We start from the raw sequence: 18,991 nt of genomic DNA on the forward strand, positions 1-18,991 counted from the left end.
ACACAGTAATAAAAACTAGACCACATCCCTAGTAAAATATTGGAAACCATCAGCCAGAGACAGGCTGTCCACAGTCCTTTTTATTAACTCCTGAATCCAGCTGCTTTAGCTTTTATATTCTGCCAGATATTGAAAGAAGAGATAATATTAATGATTTCTAGGTCTAAGAAATTAATTTATATTAGTTCTAGCTAAGAAGTCATTCTTTTAAACAATCTGCCATTGACTGGCATGACAGTGTAGCATGGGGAGAAGGAGATTTTCCCATGTCCCTTTGTTTACAGACTTTCCAGGCATTATGCCAAGACTTTTCTCTAAGTTAAAGCATACTCCATTCTTTCACATCTTTCATTTTCTTGCACACAGCTTGACTCCCATGCTGTCAAATTCCTTTGATACAGTCAAATCCATTTTGTTGCACTCAGAATTTATGAACTTCCATTTGCTTGTTTTTCTGAGCACAGCAGCTCAGGGATACAAAACAGGAGAGGGTGGAGAAACAGCTCTTTGGTTTACACCTGGCTTCTCTTAGTTTCATCTGATGCCCCCTAATCCTTGCATTAGAAAGGAGTGTGAAAGCCAGTCCCCCTCTCTATGGCACTCAAGGTTTTTCAGCTGTTCTTGCATCTTCCCTCAGCTGTCTCTTTTTCCAGATGAAGAATTCTGTATTGCTCATCCCCAGTCACTTGAGTGCCCTTGCACAATTTAAGATAAGCAACCTTGTTTCGCCTAAAATATTGATCAGAGATTAATAATGACTGTAATGATTGCATTTCAAGTTTTGCAATGATTGAATTTCAAGTTTTTATCTGTCAGATGCTAGGATTTTATTTTCCAAGACACAAAACCAGTGCAAAGCATATCCCAGATCAAAAAACCCTCTCTTAAGTTTGACTGCTGTATTTTTAGTTTTGATTAGAACAAAGCTATTAATTTTCCAGAAAATAAGAAAAAATCTTGGCCATTTATCCATTTATCTGTGCAAAAAAAAATATCTGCCCAAGGGCAACTATTAGCAAAATACTAGTAAAAAAAAGAAGAAGAAGAATAAATAAACCCTTTTAAAAAACATAAATATTTAAGTTTTTTCATATCACTAGGCTATGTTCTGCCTGTGGTGTTTCCCAAATCTCTAGTATAATTACACCACCACGATTTTATCATGACTCTAAAATTAGTTGAAAGCTTGAAAGTTTAAAAAAGGTGCAGGTATTTTCACAGCATATACCTTCATTTGGGCACACACTGAGTTGAGTCTAATGCCAACAAGGATTTTTCTTCACTACCAGAAGCAAATCACTTACCAGTAGAAAAAAAAATAAAGTATTAACGCTAATGGGTGTTGTATCCTTTAATCTCACTGGAGTATTTGATGAAACACTTAAACATTAAGCTTTAGGAATCTTAATTTATTATTACAAAATCATACATACCTTCTTTCTCACCTTACACGTTTGAGTTTAAGAAACTGAGTGACAGCATCCAGTACTCTCAACTATTGAGAAAATTCATGATTCATGGTATGCTTTAGGAGCAGAGAAAGAGGAACTAATCAATATTTACCTTGATGCTTTAAATCTACTGCCTGTGTGGATCTGCAGTCCAGGAGATATGCAGCATGACTTTTTAATTCTCACAATAATTTCAAACCAGTGAACCCCCAGCAGTCTCTCTATATCCACTCAATAAGATGAGCAGATTTCCAACACTCTCAATTCTTCGTGTACCCTTTTGCATGTCCAGGCTTATAATCTCTCCTGAAGAAATGGTAATGGAGAAAAAGGAGCAGGTGGCAAAACAACATGTTCAGCAGTTTTAAATATCTTTTCCTTCTCAGAACTCCACCTAAGGCTAGAAAATTAACTGAAACTAAAATGAACAGGAATGAGAGGCAACGAACCCTTATCAAAAGAACAATAACCAAATTGCCTTTGCCCAAAGTTGAAAGGCACTGAGAGCAGTGGTGACGAGGGACCCAATGACCACCACACCACTGAGTAATTCAATATATATCTCTGGTATGGAAACACCACCAGTGTTGGCTACGAAAGCAGCTACTATTCCCAGCACAGGAAATTCATAATTTTGGTTTTTTTGGTTGTTGTTGGGTGGGTTTTGTTGGTTTTTTTTATTGTTGTTGTTTTGTTTATGTTTGGTTTTTTTCTTGTTGTTGTTTTGCTTCTTGCTGTTTGTATAACAATGATCTTATTGCATATATACAGGCCATGCATTAGACAAGACTGAATTCCACTTGGACCTCTTCCCAAATGTTATGAGACAGACAGGAAGATATTAAGAAAATATTCCTAATCTTTTTTTACAGCAGTAACTGATTTTACTTACACTTGAAAAATCTACTAAAACACAGGGAATCCTGAAGACGAGGGAATACCATTAGAAGATCAAACTGAAATTATCTTAAATAAAACAGGGGAATTTAAAGTTTGTCTTTAATAAAGACAAGAAGGGTAGGGGTCAAAATAATAATTTTAATTGCACTGTTCAATGGAATCATCCTAGGGAAAATAATACAGAAATGGAAAAAAAACCAAAACCAAATAGTTCCATACTTTCATTGGAATATTATTTTTTTATTCTAGGTCTTCCAACTCATATCAGAATTGATGGTCTCTAGCCAGCTCTTTGAAGACAAGTGGATATTGAAAACCACTTACATCTTGCAGAAACATGTCTCTAATACATATCTCCATTGCTGCTGATGCCAAGCAAAATACCAGAAAACTTAATTAGAAGCAGAGATTTAAACAAAAGTAGCTTTATACTGATTCTCAGTGGCCTTATTCTTCTCACTCTTGACAGCTATCAGAGATGGAAGGTCTGATGTCCTGTAAACTCCAGTCCTCATCCTCCCTTGGCAAGATCTCAGTTCAGAGATGTAGCCTTCAAAGCTGAGGTTCCCTTCAGAATCGTCACAGGAGCGTGGGCCAGACTCCTCCAGCTTGACCCCATCCACATCGATTATCCTGTTGACAGGGAGCTCCATTCTGGGGTTCCCTCTCACATCAGGAGGATTAAAGCTTCTGCTGGCCTTTGCTTTGAGAGAGGTCTGCTCATAGCAGTTTCCTGAAGTCCCTTGTGAATCATTTTTCTTTCTGTTTGCACCTAACAGAAGAATTAAAAACAAACAAACAAACAAAACCATAAAACAAGAGAATTATCTATCTTCTGGTTTTAGCAGTTTTTAATATTGCAACCTTCTCTGAGGCCCCAAAGGTAGTCAGCTGGGATATTCATCCACCAAAGAGACTTACTGATGTACCATGTAGGTAACTAAACACTGGATCTCAAAGATATAGTGAAATACTAATATGTATCTGCATTAATGTAGCATTTTTCAGAGTTTTTGAAAAGACTTCATTAAAAATAACTAGTTAGTATAATTTTGTACACCTCTAGAACAAAAAATTCTCACAGCATCAAAGGTGAAGGAGAATAGACCTTCCACTGGGGCAGAATGGGAGATGTTCCTTCAGTTGAACTGGTCTTCAAGACCCTGCTGAGATAGTATTTTTACTTGGCTAGGGCTTAATTCTCTAGCAGAATAGTAAGGGATTATTTGAAGTTGCAGTTCACTGTCCTGAACTGCAACAGAGCAATTATGGACCACAGTTTACAGGACAAGAATAAAAGAAACAACTTCACAGAATCACAGGACAGTTCAGGTTGGAAGGAAGCCAGTGGGGCATCTGGTCCCACCTGCCTGCTGCAGCAGGGTCATCCCAGAGCACATGGCACAGGATTGTGTCCAGATGCTTCTGGAATATTTCCAGAGAGGGAGACCCCACACCCTCTCTGTGCAGTCTGTTCCTGTGCTCAGACCAGTAAAGAATTTCTTCCTCATATTCAGGAGGAACTTCCTGTGCATCAGTTTCTGTCCATTTCCTCATGTTCTATAGCTCAGCACCATTGAGCAGAGCCTGACTCCATCCTCTGTCACCCACCCTGCAGATATTTATAAACATTGCTGAGGTCTCCTCTCAGTTGTTTCTTCTTGAGGCTGAACAGGCTCAACTCCCTGATTTGTACCTCTTAAGAGAGATTTTCCAGACCTTTCACCAACTTGGTAGTTCTTTGCTGGACCTGTTCTAGGAGTTCCTTGTCCTGAGGAGCCCAGAACTGAACACAGCACCCCAGGTGTGTCCCACCAGGGCTGAGCAGAGGGGCAGGATCTCCTCCCTTGACCTGCTGGCACTGCTCCTCCTCACACAGCCCAGGACCCCATTGGCCTTCTTAGCCACAAGGACACACTGCTGGCCCATGGACAGCTTGTGTCCACCAGGACCCCCAGGTCCTTCTCTGCAGAGCTGCCTTCCAGCAGGTCAGCCCCCAGCCTGGGCTGCTCCATGGGGTTGTCCCTCCCCAGGTGCAGGACCCTGCATTTGCCCTTGCTGGATTTCAGAAGGCTCCTCTCTGCCCATCTCTCCAGCCTGTTGAGGTCCTTCTGAAGGGCTGCAAAACCCTCTGAGGTCTGAGGGCTTTAAACGCTCAAGAAACACCTGAGTTACATCTAAAATCACAGTTGCCAGGATCCAGGCCTATTCTCTAGACTACACACACAAAAGTCATGACTATCCCAAGACAGCTGTTGTTCAAACCCTTGAGCTCCCAAAAGCCAGTTTTGTGTTAGGTGTGACCCTGCAAAGTACAAGGAGCTTCTCAAAGCAAATTACAGAAGCTGATTTGCCTGTGTCAAAAGCAGCAAGAAGGGAAGGATGAAGGAGTTGATTTCAGGATTCCCATCACAGTTAACAACATGGTTTCTGTAGCTGAGGTTCCCCCTACCATGATATAAAGAGGGGCAACATTTTCAGAGACAGAGAACTGCTTTTATTAGATCAAACTGAGAGCCAAGAAAAACAAAGAGAAACTTTCAAGGGACAAAAGGAGACCTGACATTTCATATTTAATTCCCTTTTTCCATATATCTTCTTATCCATCTTCTGAAGGATACCATCTTACCTGACACGCTTTACCCAAAGCATTCTCAAATTTTGTGCCATAATACATGCAAGTGCCTGATCAGCATGTTTAGCCACACAAATCCCATGAGACTGGTGTGGTTAAATCCCATAGCTGTCTTTCAAATATTTTATTTGTGTTTATTCCATGAAGTGATTGGTACAGTTTTATGCAAGGAAAAGAAATTTCCATGTATAATCACTGCAATCAAGAACTTTTTGATATGGAGAATGGAGGAAATGCAAATGAAAAAGACAAAAAAAGCACTTTCACACAGTTTCAATCAAATCACTCCAGGGTCTTCTTGAGGCTTAAAGATTTCTATTTAAGAAAAATAAGTAGTAAGTAAATAAGTAGTGCAATGCTTAGTGTTTTAGCTACAGTGAAGCCCCACATGAATAATGTGAGTATTTCACATCAGTAATGCTTGCTGTTTTTTCAGAGGAATTAGATCAAACTCCAAACAAATCAGCTGAGCAGAGAGAAGCAGAAAGCTCCCAGCCCTGATAGCCCAGCATGACTTCAGCCTACTAAATTGCAGCTAACATTTAATTTATATTACACTTCGTGTTTAAATCTACTGACACTGAACATTGGCTTAATTTTAAATGCTGCTTGCATGGCTGTGCTGCAAAATGCTATTCTTCTGTTCTGGAACATTTATCTTAACATGAGTGTACTGAATTGTTCTCTTGATCTCTTTAATCTACTATTCTACGCCCTTTGAGGAAGACCTGTGACTCTCCTTTCAAGTTGCTTTGAAAGAGCTACAAATTGCTGAAATGCCTACTAATGACAAATTACCACAAATACATGGCATTGACAGAGCATGAGTCATCCAGCTGTCCTAGCACTGAGAATACCTCCTCCTATGAAATGTCATGTAAAGGAACATCTTTGATTGGGGTGGAAGGTCTCATATCTGTTGACTTGGACTAGGTTGAAACACTTTCCACAGTCAAAAGACACAGCCTGCATTAAGAGGGCACAAGAGATGAAAGAGCTGGAAACTCCTGCCAAGGAACACTATGGAAGGTGCAAGTATTGCTGTATTTATTTGGATGCTAAGCCCTTCTACAGTTAAATATAAGAAATGCCATTAAATCTTGGAGTTGCACAAAGCAACTGGGTGTGCAAGTTGTCCAGTAGGAACACAGCAAAAATAAGGTCAATGTTTGCTCTCAGGCTTCACAAGATATGAGCTCATCTGAACAAGAACACATCTGCATTATAGATATATTTTTCTATTAATGTCCTTTTTAGGAGCAATCTCTCTGTAGCATCAAATAAATTACTACTACAGGCAGGGCAGTAATAGAGAACATCTTGTCTAAAATACCAGTTCAAAGAATATGGAATTAATAAGGGATGATACTGTGAAGATGATTTCACTTTTCCCATCAGGGTAGAAAATATCTTAGCTCATCTTCACCAAAGAGGAAGATGATTTCAAGAGTAGTACTATACAGAAAAAATATTTCAATGTATTTTTTTTCCTCATTTTTTTAAGAAAAAGCTTTTATGGAGCAAGGCTATTTATCACAAATAGTAGCCATGATTCTGTATAACCAGCTTCTGTATAAATGTATCTCACAAATTTTTAAGTAGACTCAAGATTTGCATGTACTTCGTGGAGCTTTATAATGAGGCTTCAATGAAGTTTGTAACATTCTTACACTGGCCTCCTTTTCATGTTTTCTTTTTGAGTAACAAATACCTAAAGACACTTAGCTGTGCAGGGCACCATCTAAGGTGCAGAGGGCTTTTACAGGTAAAATTTCTCTTCATATATTCTTGACTGAAGTGACGAATACCTCCATGGAGAGCTCTGCAGATGCTTTGCCATGTATGAAGCATGTCAGGAATGTTATTACATTTTCCCAAATCTAACCTCTCAGATGTCCTACCTAACTGCAGTAAAGAAAGGAAGACACTGCTTATGGCAGCAGTCACACAGGTGAATTTCCAGCCTGGAATACCACATTCAACCCTATTGGTAATCTCCTCCCTTGCTAAGCATTCCACACAGCTCTCAGGGAATTTTCTTGTATATCTGATCCCATTCATATGTTCCAGCTGGTTTAAAGATGGGAAGATGCAGGTCATCTTTTGTCCTTAAACCAGAGATCTGCTGTGTTACAGACTCATATCCAAATGACTGCTTAGAAGGCTTAACTGCACCCATCTGCATTTTTCCAAAGGTGACTACAGTCAGGCACTGTTTTGGCTGATCTCCTGATTTCTGTTACCAGTATTTCTCTTTTTGTGATATTTGGATTTTGTGTATTATTCTCAAGCACTTTAAATTTAGTATTATCATTTTGGAGAACTATCTTTATAGAGAAAGACAAAGGGAAATCTTCTTCTGTATTACATAATCCTCAAACTTTAAGATCTAAGCAAAAGATCATAAGACATTGTCTTCCAGGTAGTTTAGGAATAAGGGAGCAATTGACCAAATTCCACACAGAGACAAGGTCACAAAAAACCTGGAAATTTCAGGAGCAGCATTAACAGCCAAATGAGGATGATAAGATCATATAACCCTACATATATAATATATACCCTATAATGCAGATGCTTGGGTATTTAAATGCCTGGTCACAACACCTTGCAATTATATTGTTTCTATACCATAATAAATTCAGTTATTTTCAATGTCCTAAATTTCAGTTACGATTTTTAATAAAATCTCTTTCATGTAAATTGAGTGTTTCACTTATCATTCTACCTTTGCTAAAATCCTACTGTTCTTGTCAAAATCATTAACTATTTAGATGGCTCTAAGTTCTACTGAAAGATAACAAGAATATCCTGCTGATTTTCATACCATTGATCCCAGGCATTTGACTTCTAATGTCAGAGAGGATCTGATCTCAGTTAAAGGGAACAAGTTCCAGATTAATTATTTTGTACTGACTTACAGCAGATAAAAATCTGTTTGAAGTATTTCATAAAACTTAGAATATAACTCTTATGAAAAGAACCCTGAAATTTCAGGGGCAATTCCTGGAACTGGTGATTTACAGACATGTACCAGCCCCAAATGTAATCAGTCTCCAAGCAGCAAGGCTCTGGGGTGTGCTGTAACGTGGGAATCTGGGCAGCCACTGTTCCAGTCTTTGACTCCATGGAGCCTGTCCCAAGGTGGTACCACACTGCCTGAGAGAGCATTTTCTTACATGAGACTGAAAAAAAGGAGCCCTTTGATGGTCACTTCTATAGTAGGTGTTCATTTCAGGGTCCTGGAAACACATCAATATAAGCAACTTCTCCTTAACATGGACATAATCTGGCAGTTTCAATCTCAGAAAGACACTTATCCCTTCCTGTCCTAAACTGTTAGGAAATGCTACTTCTGCATATTAGCCCTCCCACATATGGATTCTTTTAAGTGGTGGATGAATGACTTCCACACTGGCTGACAGATGTACTGTTACTACTGCAAGAATTTATTTTTTAAGTTTGCAAAGTGATTTATACTTCTGAAGGGAAAAGGATACTTTACATTGAAGTTTTAGAATACCAGAGGTTAAATTTTCTTTGGCAGTTTCCTTCTTTTTATCTCTTAATTGATACAGTACCAAGCAGAAAGCAGATTTAATAAAAGATTCCTACCTACAGTTTATGCTAAATCTTTTCAAAGGAAATTTGACTTTATATGCTGAATTTCACTTACATGATGAAACAGCAACTGCAGCATATGCTCAGTGCCTTGAAATCTGACTCAGTAAAATGAAGGCATCGAGCCAGGAAATGGGTTATGCTACAAAGCAGCAATATTCTATTTACTTTTTTCCTGGGAATTTTGGGAATACATTTTCAGCATTAAGTTTAGAAATGGGCAGATGGAAATCCTTTCATTGCACTCATCTCCAAAGCATTGACAAGTAGAACAAAGCACCAAACATTATTCAGAAAGACAAATTTGGAATATCACATGGAAGAGGGAGCTCACCAGCAGCAGAGATGCAAAAGAGGGAACACTGCAACCCGTGTTTGCTCAGGGCAGGGACCCTTCATGTACACAGCTACAACAGCAGCTGAAGGGAACTGCACACAACATCATTTCAAAGCCAGGAGCACTCCACAAATAACTTAAGTGAAAAGTTCTGAATTTTGATCCAGGCAGACATGTGTCCAAAAACACTGTCCAATTTGCTCAAACTTTCCGTTTCTCCACTTCTAAAACTGAAACAATTTTTGACTACTTTCCAAGCAGTAGACATGATAAAATAACTCTGCAGCAGCCTACATATATTCAGCCTTCAGTGTGATCTTCCAGCATTTATTGTTAACCTTCATTTTGGTTTTCCATCAGCTGTTGGTAACAGCAGGTTTAATTGCTGTAGAGAGTCCTATGCTGGGAGATAGTGGATTGAATTACTTGAATCCATTTTAATTTAATCTGCAGTTCATTAGGTTATTTTTCAATAATGAGAGTCTAAAATGTGGTTTCACTGGGCTACCAGTTACATTTCACCAATAATTCAGCAAAGTTCATTTCATCATCCAAATGCTGCCATGGGTTTGTATAGATCTGGGTTTAGCCCATGTGCATTTGGTTCAAAGGGCAGCTGTCATTTTTCTAATATTTCATCCAGTCAGTGATAAAATTTGCAATTCTTTCTAAAATGTTTATCTTGTTGCTTGATCAAAATAAGTTTATATTTCAAATAATCATTCCCCAAGGTATTCCTTGCTTCCCATTTGTCTACTCTAAACTCTCCTCCTCTGGTTGTTGATCACAGTCATGTACTACATGTAATTCTCCCATTTGAATATGCTCTGATTAAAAGAGGATGAACATATCCCAGCCTTTGTATTTCTGGATTCTCATGGGTACTTATTTATATTGATCCAGAACCCAATTATCTTCTATAAACTTACACATAACCAGTAAATGATGTAAGGTAGTGCAAGAAAACAGCCTTTGTTAAAAAGAATTATTTACATTACTCTTACATCTTTTATGTCATAATCACCTCCTCTTCTTGAATTTTTATTTGTGTTTTCATTCATGTGGTTATCTTGATTTACACAGGGAACACCACTGGACTGTCTCTAAAATAAGCCACATGAATGAAGAGATTATATAAAATATTAGTTATGCAAAATATTGTATCATTCATTACAAAAAACAAAGGTTTATTTTCAAATTTTGAAGATAGACATGTGATTGCTCTTAATCTCCTTAACTAGCACAAACTTTTTTCCACTTGGAATTCATTACCATTAGAACTGAAAAATTTAGTAGCCAAAGAAGTGAAAGTCACAGAAATACTGATCTCTATTCTAATTATCTGATCTCTATTCTTCAGCTGCAGGGTACTGCATCCTCTCTGTGAATAATAATCAGAATAATAAAAATGTGAATAATAAGATCAGTTGGGGATTTTTTTTTTTTTTTTTTTTTTTGGCTTTGGGAACAACAGCCAGACCCAGACTACCCTGCATTTTATTTCTGCATAATTTATCTTTCACAACAAAAACATCCTAGCGCTGGTACTAATGTTTTCATTTTTGAAAGATTTCTTTCCAACAAGAAAGGAAGCAATATTTTGAGCAATTAATTTGAGGGTGCAATTGTATAACTATTTCAGAAACAAAGTGGTTTCTTAAAAAAAAAGCTATATAACTTTAGACTGTCTAAATTAATTCTTTAACTTCTGTAGACATTCTTCTGAAGCATAATTAGAGAGTTCACTGTGCTTTTATTTTCCATAGCTGGCTCTCTATCTTAACCAATGACAACATATACTTACTAAAAAGGTAGTTTTGAATAAACTTTTCAACTGCATTGCTGGATCCAATCTATACATCTTAAAAAAAGATCTTCATACTTGGTAGACAATTCCACTGACTGTAACTCTACTGTCATTTTGAGAATAATTCTCATCCTAGCTCAAAAAAAAAAAAAAAGCCCCCAAAACAACAGGGAATTTTTTAAGAGAATGAAGAACAATTTGTTGGACTCAAATCTACAGTTTGTGCACTTCAGTCTGGATTGCTGCAAATTGTCCTGCTTCAGGTTGAAATGGCATTCCATGAAAAAGCCCAGCTACTATCATGACAAAATGCCCACCTACTTTGTAGTAGAGGCAAAAACCATCATGAACAACTCAGACCAGTGGAATATTGCTGAATAAACAATCCAGTGCAAGGCCTGTGGCTTAATACTCACAGCTCTTGAGGACACTAAAGGTTTGGGAGGCTGCCTTTCCCCATGGGTAACACATATGCCCAACCTCTTGGAAAAAAATGGACAACATTCAAAGTACCCAGCCTATACTAGGCAATTTAAAAAAGAAAAATGAAACAAAAGGAAAAAAGCCACGGAGATTAAATCAGCATTTTAACACTTTCAAAAATGAATGCATCACTTCAAGCCAATCACACCACACAATAATTATTTCTTCCACAGATGGGACCACCATTATATGCAGAGACATGAAAGAATGTCTTCAGATTCCAGAAACCTCTGATTTTTAAAGTGGGAAATTTGCCAGAACTAGCAGGCTTATTCAAAATAAAGACATTTTCTCTTGATGAGTAACACAACTAGAATCAGTAATGATTCTTGGGTTGCTAACTGATTTGCTATTTACTTCATAGCTAAGTATTAATATAGTATAAAAACATTTCACTTATTTCAGAAAGTTAAGAACTGAGTTTCAAAGTGTGTTCTCAAAAGCTCAGAGTGATGCAAACCTTATTTTTCTGCCTTCCATTGTTCATAATTTGCTTTCTAGATCATGAGGTGAAAAAAACTTCAAGTGTTACCCATTAGAGGGATGGACATTGGCCTGGCTTTGATACATCAGCAAATGTATCATGTTCTCCCCTGCAGAACATGAGGGAGCCCTTCATCCCTCCCAGTCCTTTTCCCAGCATTTATAAGCCCAAAATGTGCAGGGTAAGCACACACGTCATTTGTCTTTAGGCCAATTTGGAACCAAGACTAGAGACCTCTTCAAATTATGGAGTCATTATTTGTCTTTATATCCCAACATTTTAATTAAATAAACCTATCAGAAATGCAATTTCCATTGATGGGGGTTATGAATGAAGAACCATTAAAGCACTTAAAAAAGCAACCATTATTAATGATTTAGTCCTTTGAGATTTCAATTCTTGACTGGAGAGAGTTTCCAGACGTCTTTATTGTAATTATGTACATCATCAAACAGCCTTTCCATGCAAACTCAAATCACGAAAATAGAAAAGTTTTGATTCATCCCACATTTTTTCCATAAAATCACTGTTCTTTTTTAGAATACAGTTCCCATTAAATAGTAGTGTGTTGTGAGAGGAGGGTAGAATACAGCTAATATATGCAATAAGATTGTAGCAAAATAGGAAGGTGTTTTATATTTTTTTTTAATTTTTGTTATTCCTAAAAAAAAAAAAAAATCTGGTTTGTCAGAAAGCTAAAAGAAATTTAGATTTTTAATTTTGCAAAATTAGTTTGATTACTTACTCTCATGGGTGACTATGACAGAATAATAAGGCACAATCACCACTGAAAGTATAGAACACCAGTTGAAATACATGCTAATTAAAATCCATTTTTAAAAATTTAAATTAAATATGGAAGGTGTTAGCTATTTGTTGTGGAAAAGTCTTAATTTTAGCAGGGGAACTTTCAGTCTTACAAGACTTTCAACTGCTTTGTTTTCTCTCATGGTGGCCCACAAATATGTGAGAACACAGTGACTTTTGGAAAAACTGGATTTTCATTCCCCAGAACACAATGAGACCTAGTTAACAGCACAACACGCCTCTCTGCAGAATTATTCTTTTTTAATTAGGCTTCACAGCGCTGTTATGTAGGACCCATCTCAAAGAGTGAAAAGAGTAGTGTGGTCTCCAGCACCCAACCAACCCCTCATTTCTTATCCAAGTCTACCAAATAAAGAGGTGGTTACTTTGGTTACTCCACATCAAATGAGCTGAGATCTCCAGCTCACTTCTTAAAGACCAGGGAAGAGTTGCTTTAGTTTAAAATAAGAAGGAAAGTAATGAATATAAAGTTTAGCCCAAGAACCCAAAGACAGAAGAAATTCTCCTTTCAGGAGTTCCTGTTAGGACTAATTTCAAAGAAATCTCCTGTCTTATTTGCCTTCTGGAGCACATGCCAATGCTATGGATTTCACATGTGACCCATCAGCATCTCAAGACAGCATTTGGCCTTTGATGTCTAAATTATTGATAAATCTAATGTTTGTCAGCTTTGTCTCATGGTAATTGCTAGTTCATATCTATTTATCTGTTTGTCATAAGAAGGTAATTTCAACCAGAATTCTTAATCCAGGACTGAAAGAATTTTTAAAATAACGAATAAAATGAAAGCTTAAAACCAGTTTGCGTAACTAGAGCTAGAATTTATTACTCCTGAGAGAACAAGGATACAAAATACATGTGAAAACTACACAAAGATTTCTACAAAGTAAAAAGTAGAAAGTGGGAAAAGGGAAAGCTACAGCTCAGTGGTTACACAGAAACTTATGGCATGCATTAAAATATTGTAAATTCATGAAGTTTTTTTTAAGTGCAAATGGTTTTTTTAACAGTTCTCACTGAAAAATATGCAAATTGATACCTATGTTGTACACTTGACATATTATCAGAAAGACACCAACACAAATCTATGCATATATACATCAATATGTCTGAAGTACATTTTGTGGTTCTGTTATTCATAGGCACTGGTTACAAGTCCGTCTAATACTCAGTTTCAGAAATTAAGTGGTAGCGCTAATAGAACATTTCTCAGATACTACTAATAAAGGAATTGGCTTTTAAAATGCCAAGAGGATGAAATCATTTGCATTGCCATTTATAAGCATCCAACAACCAAAGAAGTATTTACAAATCATCAACCATACAGATAAAGAACAGTATCAAATACTCTGTGTAAAAAGATAAATAATTAAAATGTATATTCCCACATCACAAAGAAATGTGATCATACAAATATGGCACCATATGTTTGTGAAACATCAAAAATAAATGTAGCACATAGATACCTCTTCTTATATTTTACATTAAAATGCACAGTACAATGACTGTAAATGTCAATGTCACGACACCCATTGTCTTCAAATTCCTATTTCTGGTAATAGCAATTATTACTAGAGTCCATGTTTATAAAGAAATTCCATACTTCAGCCTTGGGCTAATATTGCTCTGTGATATTGCTAGACCATGAAACTTACATCCTAAAAAAGTTACATATTTTCTTTAAAATTATCTATTAGAAAGCTACTTGATATGTGAAATTCTGGGAGAAAGTGTGATAGATGCAATCTATTTCTCTGTGTAGCAAAGTATGGGTTAAAAAAAATAACATTTTTACTCTTGTCACAAATATCAAATTTATTAGTGAAATATATCCTAAGTTGAGGCTTATCCATTAAAAATTTTTATCGAAAACAATACTGCAATTTTCAACACATAATTAGGGGCTTTGTTAAAGTACTTAAACTTCCAAACCCTAATCATGTATCTCATTATGAGAACTGGATCAGAAAATCTGGAACACAACAGTGCTGTGGAGCTCAAAATGCTGATATCCTGTTTTGTACTCTGAGGGTGAATGAGATAATTATAGCACGTGGATGTATTTCAAAGGTTTGTCTGCATGTGGCCATTTATGGTTACATGCCAAATCCAAACAAAAAGTACATTGTTAAAGGCAACCAGAAGTATTACAGTTAGAACAGACTAAGGCAATTAAAATCTTTTTTCCTTCTTTTTTTGGTTAAAAAAAAAATAAGGTGCAGAGAGAATTTTCTTTGCTGTTTCGATGGGTGCCAAATACTGATTAACAGTGCCAAGGAAAAGTAGTTTTACACAAAAGGAAAGACTATTAAAATCTAGAAATACCTGAATTGGATCTTTGATATCCAGATTTTTCCTGATTACCTGCAAAAGGAGTTGGGGGTGGATAGTTGGCTTCCGTGAGTTTACTGATGTCTGACAGTGGCGTTGATGGTGGCGGTGGTAGCAAAGTGCTGTTGGGACTACTAATATCTCCTTCAGCCACAAGAGTCAAGTCTGCCACATTCTCATCATCTACCATCTGAATGCCTTCAGCCTGCAACTCTCTCGACTGCCTTTTCCACACCGCGGCATTGTTCTCCTGTGCGTGCGGAATTGGAGACAACGGAGGACTAAAAGGAACACTGAAAGTCTTCTGGCTGTGGAGTGCTGCCAAAGCAGACTTATGTTTGTTTTCTGAGTAACCCATTTTCTTTACTGAATTTTCATTAAAGTTTTGCACGGACTCCTGTTTTCCACTGGGTGATGTACATCCATCACTGCCATCACTTTTTGAAACTCGCTTGCTGAGGCCTTTAGGACCTGTGGGTGTAGATGAGGATGGTTCTGGTCCAGTGGGTGGTAAACGAAGAAAGTCAGGAAGAACAAGGTCTTCTTTCCTTAGCAGTCCACGTTGGTCATCTGCTCTGTTACTTTGTGCTTTGGATATGAGTTCAAAAAATTCTATTGGGGAAAAACCCAAAATTGACAAGTTTTTGTCAGAAAGTGCAATGCTATTAAAATGTACATTTTCAGCACATTTATTTTCCATGAAGATCTTCAATTCTTTCAATGCTGCCTTGAAATAAGATCCCATGTTAATTAGGAACTTTTTCAATTGCAGCAATGTTCACTAGCATCACTATAATTAAGACCATCAGCATTGCTATTGTAAGAGTTTTGCAGTTTAGAACAGCTGCATTCACTGAGCCTTGAACACGTCTTCTATTTTACGCAGTTAATAAATCTGTACACACATGCAGGATTTTTTAATTCTTTATACAAAACAAGGCTCTAGTCTTACAGACAATGGGTGCACGTTTTTATATTCTGGATGAGTTTTACCCATCTGAACTCAAAAATAGCATGCCATTTGAACATTCAAAGATTCAGAATGTTGCAAACTTCCTCATTATATTGACTTTCTCTCAGAGTAATTCTCTTTTATCACAGTTTCATTTCAATTCATGGTGTAGTTTTAAACCAGGGTGTTATCATCACAGGGTATGATCAGATGATGATTTAAGTAACCCCATTTTACTTGGAGCTGCAATGAATCAGTAGTTTACAGGTAGTCAGTAACCATCCAAGAAGCCATTACCAAAAGCGATGGGGCAGCTTTCTAAAGAGGCTTTAACACAATTAGAAGTGATTTTCTGATCATGTCCCTAATGATAGCCAATGGTTTAATATGTTTATATAAATAATACTCATAGTAGATCAACACTGTTCTAAAAAGCTTCAAAACTTGGCAACAAGAAACTTATCAATTGTAAGCCAAGAATTATACCACTCCTCAAAAAAGAAGCATTGCAACAATAAACAAACTCTTTGGTACAAAACATAGACATATAAAAATATGTAATTCTTAATATAGGGTCTCTGCATATCCTAATTTTTCAAGAAGAAAGCACTTTAACTACAGAAAATTAAAAGATGCTTAAAAAGGCCATGTCCAACAGATTAAATAAAATCAACAGTTCCAACCCAGCTTATAAATACTGTTTGAAGCAAAAGCCATTAAGGAACAAAGCAACAGAACATTAGTATCAGTTTTAACTTAGCGTAATATGAAGTCGTACACTTGCACTTGTATGACCTTATTCCTAAGTCCTCTACTCATACTTGGCAGGCTTTGCAATGTATTCATAAAAATGACTTTTTAACATGCTTTTTCAAATGCTGTAAAATTTGAACGTAGCCAAGATGGAAGCTTCAAAATGCTTCTTATTGCCAAAGTTTTGCAAAATGGCAGTAGGCATATTAAAACATGCAACATTTCTAAGATGTGTCATACAAAAATGTTTCTGAAATTTCAAAGTTCATAGAACAGTTGTTTGTTTTTGCATTAAAAAACAGTCTACAACATTTGGTATGCATTTTCCAAACTCTGACAAATATCACAAAACTCAAAATAAAATGTGAAAGCCTCGAATTCTGAAGTTTTCAAATTATGTTAATGTTTTACTCAGTCCTAGGAAAAAAAATGAAAGTATTAAAATGTGGAAAACAAGTTAACAAAAAAGTAAGCAACAGAAAATAATTTTAAATGCGCTATTATTTTGTAATAACATTTATATGAAAAAACATATTTTGCAGTAGGAGTTTTAGCCATAGCATTTTTTTCAGTTCTAGTCAGTGGACATTTATTCACAGATGAACATTCAAAGGTAAACATTCATTTGCTGTATAAATGTGCATAACCAGGTTTTGGATATGCATACAGGGTAACTTCAGCAGTAAATTTTAATCTGTGGGTCAAATATGTCCTTTGAGGTTTTTTTTTCTACATGAGAAAATAGGGAGGAGCGTGTAGGGTTGACAGACAGGTAATCACTTCAGTTCATGTCCTAGGGCACAGGATGTTATGCCAAAATTTCTAGTGCTACATCATTTTTATTTCTCTTTTGCCCATAGACATCTTTCTATAAGAAAGCAAATTCCCTCGTGAGATTTTTTCCGATGATATCACCAGAACTATTAAGATGTAAAAAAGGGAAAAATAGGACTCAGGAAATGCAAGATTACCAATAACCTCTTTGCTTTTTTCCACTTCTGAACACCTTCTGCTGAATGTAAGTTTTTCTGTTGCCCATCACGTCTCCTCCACAGTCAGACTGCCCTGCCCTGGCTGTTACAGAGTTCAGCAGAAAACTTACTTAGAAAAATTCTTACCTGAGTACATTTGGGTCTACACTACTGTGCAGTGCCTGTCAAACACTTATATAGAGGTGAACAGAAAGCCAAGCTTCTACACAGCTTACAGAGTATCAAATGGGATGTTCAACTGCAGTGGAGTAACTAATTCCCTTTTATTTTACAGGAATTAGGTACCCCTCACTTTTGAAAATCCCACTGGACACCTACATCAGCGTTTAGGTATTCTGAAAATTTTACCTTCAACTTATGAAAACTTGACAATTCAAACACACCAAACAAAAATATAATGGTCATGACTATGATTTTCACAACACAGTATTAAACACGTGGTACCTACACAGACACAATTTTTCTAAGACTACTTATGTTAATATGTAAGCTATAAAGTTCACATACCCTCTGCTTCATCCAAATTTATTTTCTGACTTTTTTTTTTCCCAATCTTTGCAATAGAGTCTTCTCTCTTTGACAGCCGGACTTCCCTAGCATTTTTTCCATTTTCGCCTTTCATTTTGATAGAATTAGACTTTCCTAGAGTTCTTCCCTCTCCCTGCATTAGAAGGAAAGTTAAGGTACTACTTACATTCAGGCTCTATCATTGTATATATAATATGGCCTAAAGGAATGAGGAAAGTTATTTTGGAAACACATTTCTCTAACACCACAACAAATGCTTTAGTTTAGTCTTGATTATGGCAAAGAACATTTGCCATAGCAGTTTCCAAAAATGTAGAAAGAAATATAATATTGTTTACTCTGAAAAATTCACATGACAGAAATGGCCTTTGAACTACAGAGTAGTTCAATTATTTTCAAACATAGATAAGCCAATGAGACACGAAACAACAAACACAGTGAAAGAGTTAACTGATTCATCATGAAGACAAAGTTCTTCACAAATAAATGCTGTTGACAGTGGAAAACTATCAGACAGATAACAGCTATATTCAATCTAGTTACATAATTTGGCCGATTCAAAATCATGTGTGAATGCAGCCTTTGATACAGAATTCTAGAAGGAAACAGAAGATGATCTAATGGAGAAAAATCGTTGCAGAAGACTTACAGTAGATCCTTGACTTCTTGAAGAAGATACAGTTGCAGTCTGTTTTACTAATACTCCTCTTTGTTTCTCTGTAAACATTGAACATAAATATACCTTCTGTAACTACCGATTTATAATTCCCCAGAGAAGCAAGATTTAAGGGCCAATGATGGACACAACAGATTTTTGCTTTAAAATTGCTTTAATATGTACTCAGAAAGTAAAGAGTGAGCAGAGTTGATAACCCTGATACTTTTCAGTAAA

General features: G+C 36.6%; 1 protein-coding gene across 5 annotated transcripts in view; it reads right to left on the minus strand.

Annotated features, from left to right (window-relative positions):
* Positions 1-2,576: 2,576 nt before the first annotated feature.
* RGS12 (regulator of G protein signaling 12) overlaps positions 2,577-18,991 on the minus strand; it is a 78,380-nt gene continuing 61,965 nt past the window's right edge. Inside the window, exons 14-17 of one of the 5 annotated variants that reach the window (XM_053941372.1) lie at positions 18,749-18,816; positions 18,079-18,232; positions 14,908-15,486; positions 2,577-3,123 (exon numbers count right to left, since the gene is read on the minus strand). In XM_053941372.1, coding sequence (XP_053797347.1) covers positions 2,762-3,123; positions 14,908-15,486; positions 18,079-18,232; positions 18,749-18,816 — 1,163 coding nt within the window. In that variant the 3' untranslated portion in view covers positions 2,577-2,761. Of the gene's footprint in view, positions 3,124-14,868; positions 15,487-18,078; positions 18,233-18,748; positions 18,842-18,991 lie in introns of those variants that run through there. The other 4 variants (XM_053941370.1, XM_053941371.1, XM_053941369.1 and 1 more) reach the window with 4 other exon arrangements.

Source organism: Vidua chalybeata, chromosome 4 (genome assembly GCF_026979565.1).
Source record: "Vidua chalybeata isolate OUT-0048 chromosome 4, bVidCha1 merged haplotype, whole genome shotgun sequence".
NCBI lineage: Eukaryota > Metazoa > Chordata > Aves > Passeriformes > Viduidae > Vidua > Vidua chalybeata.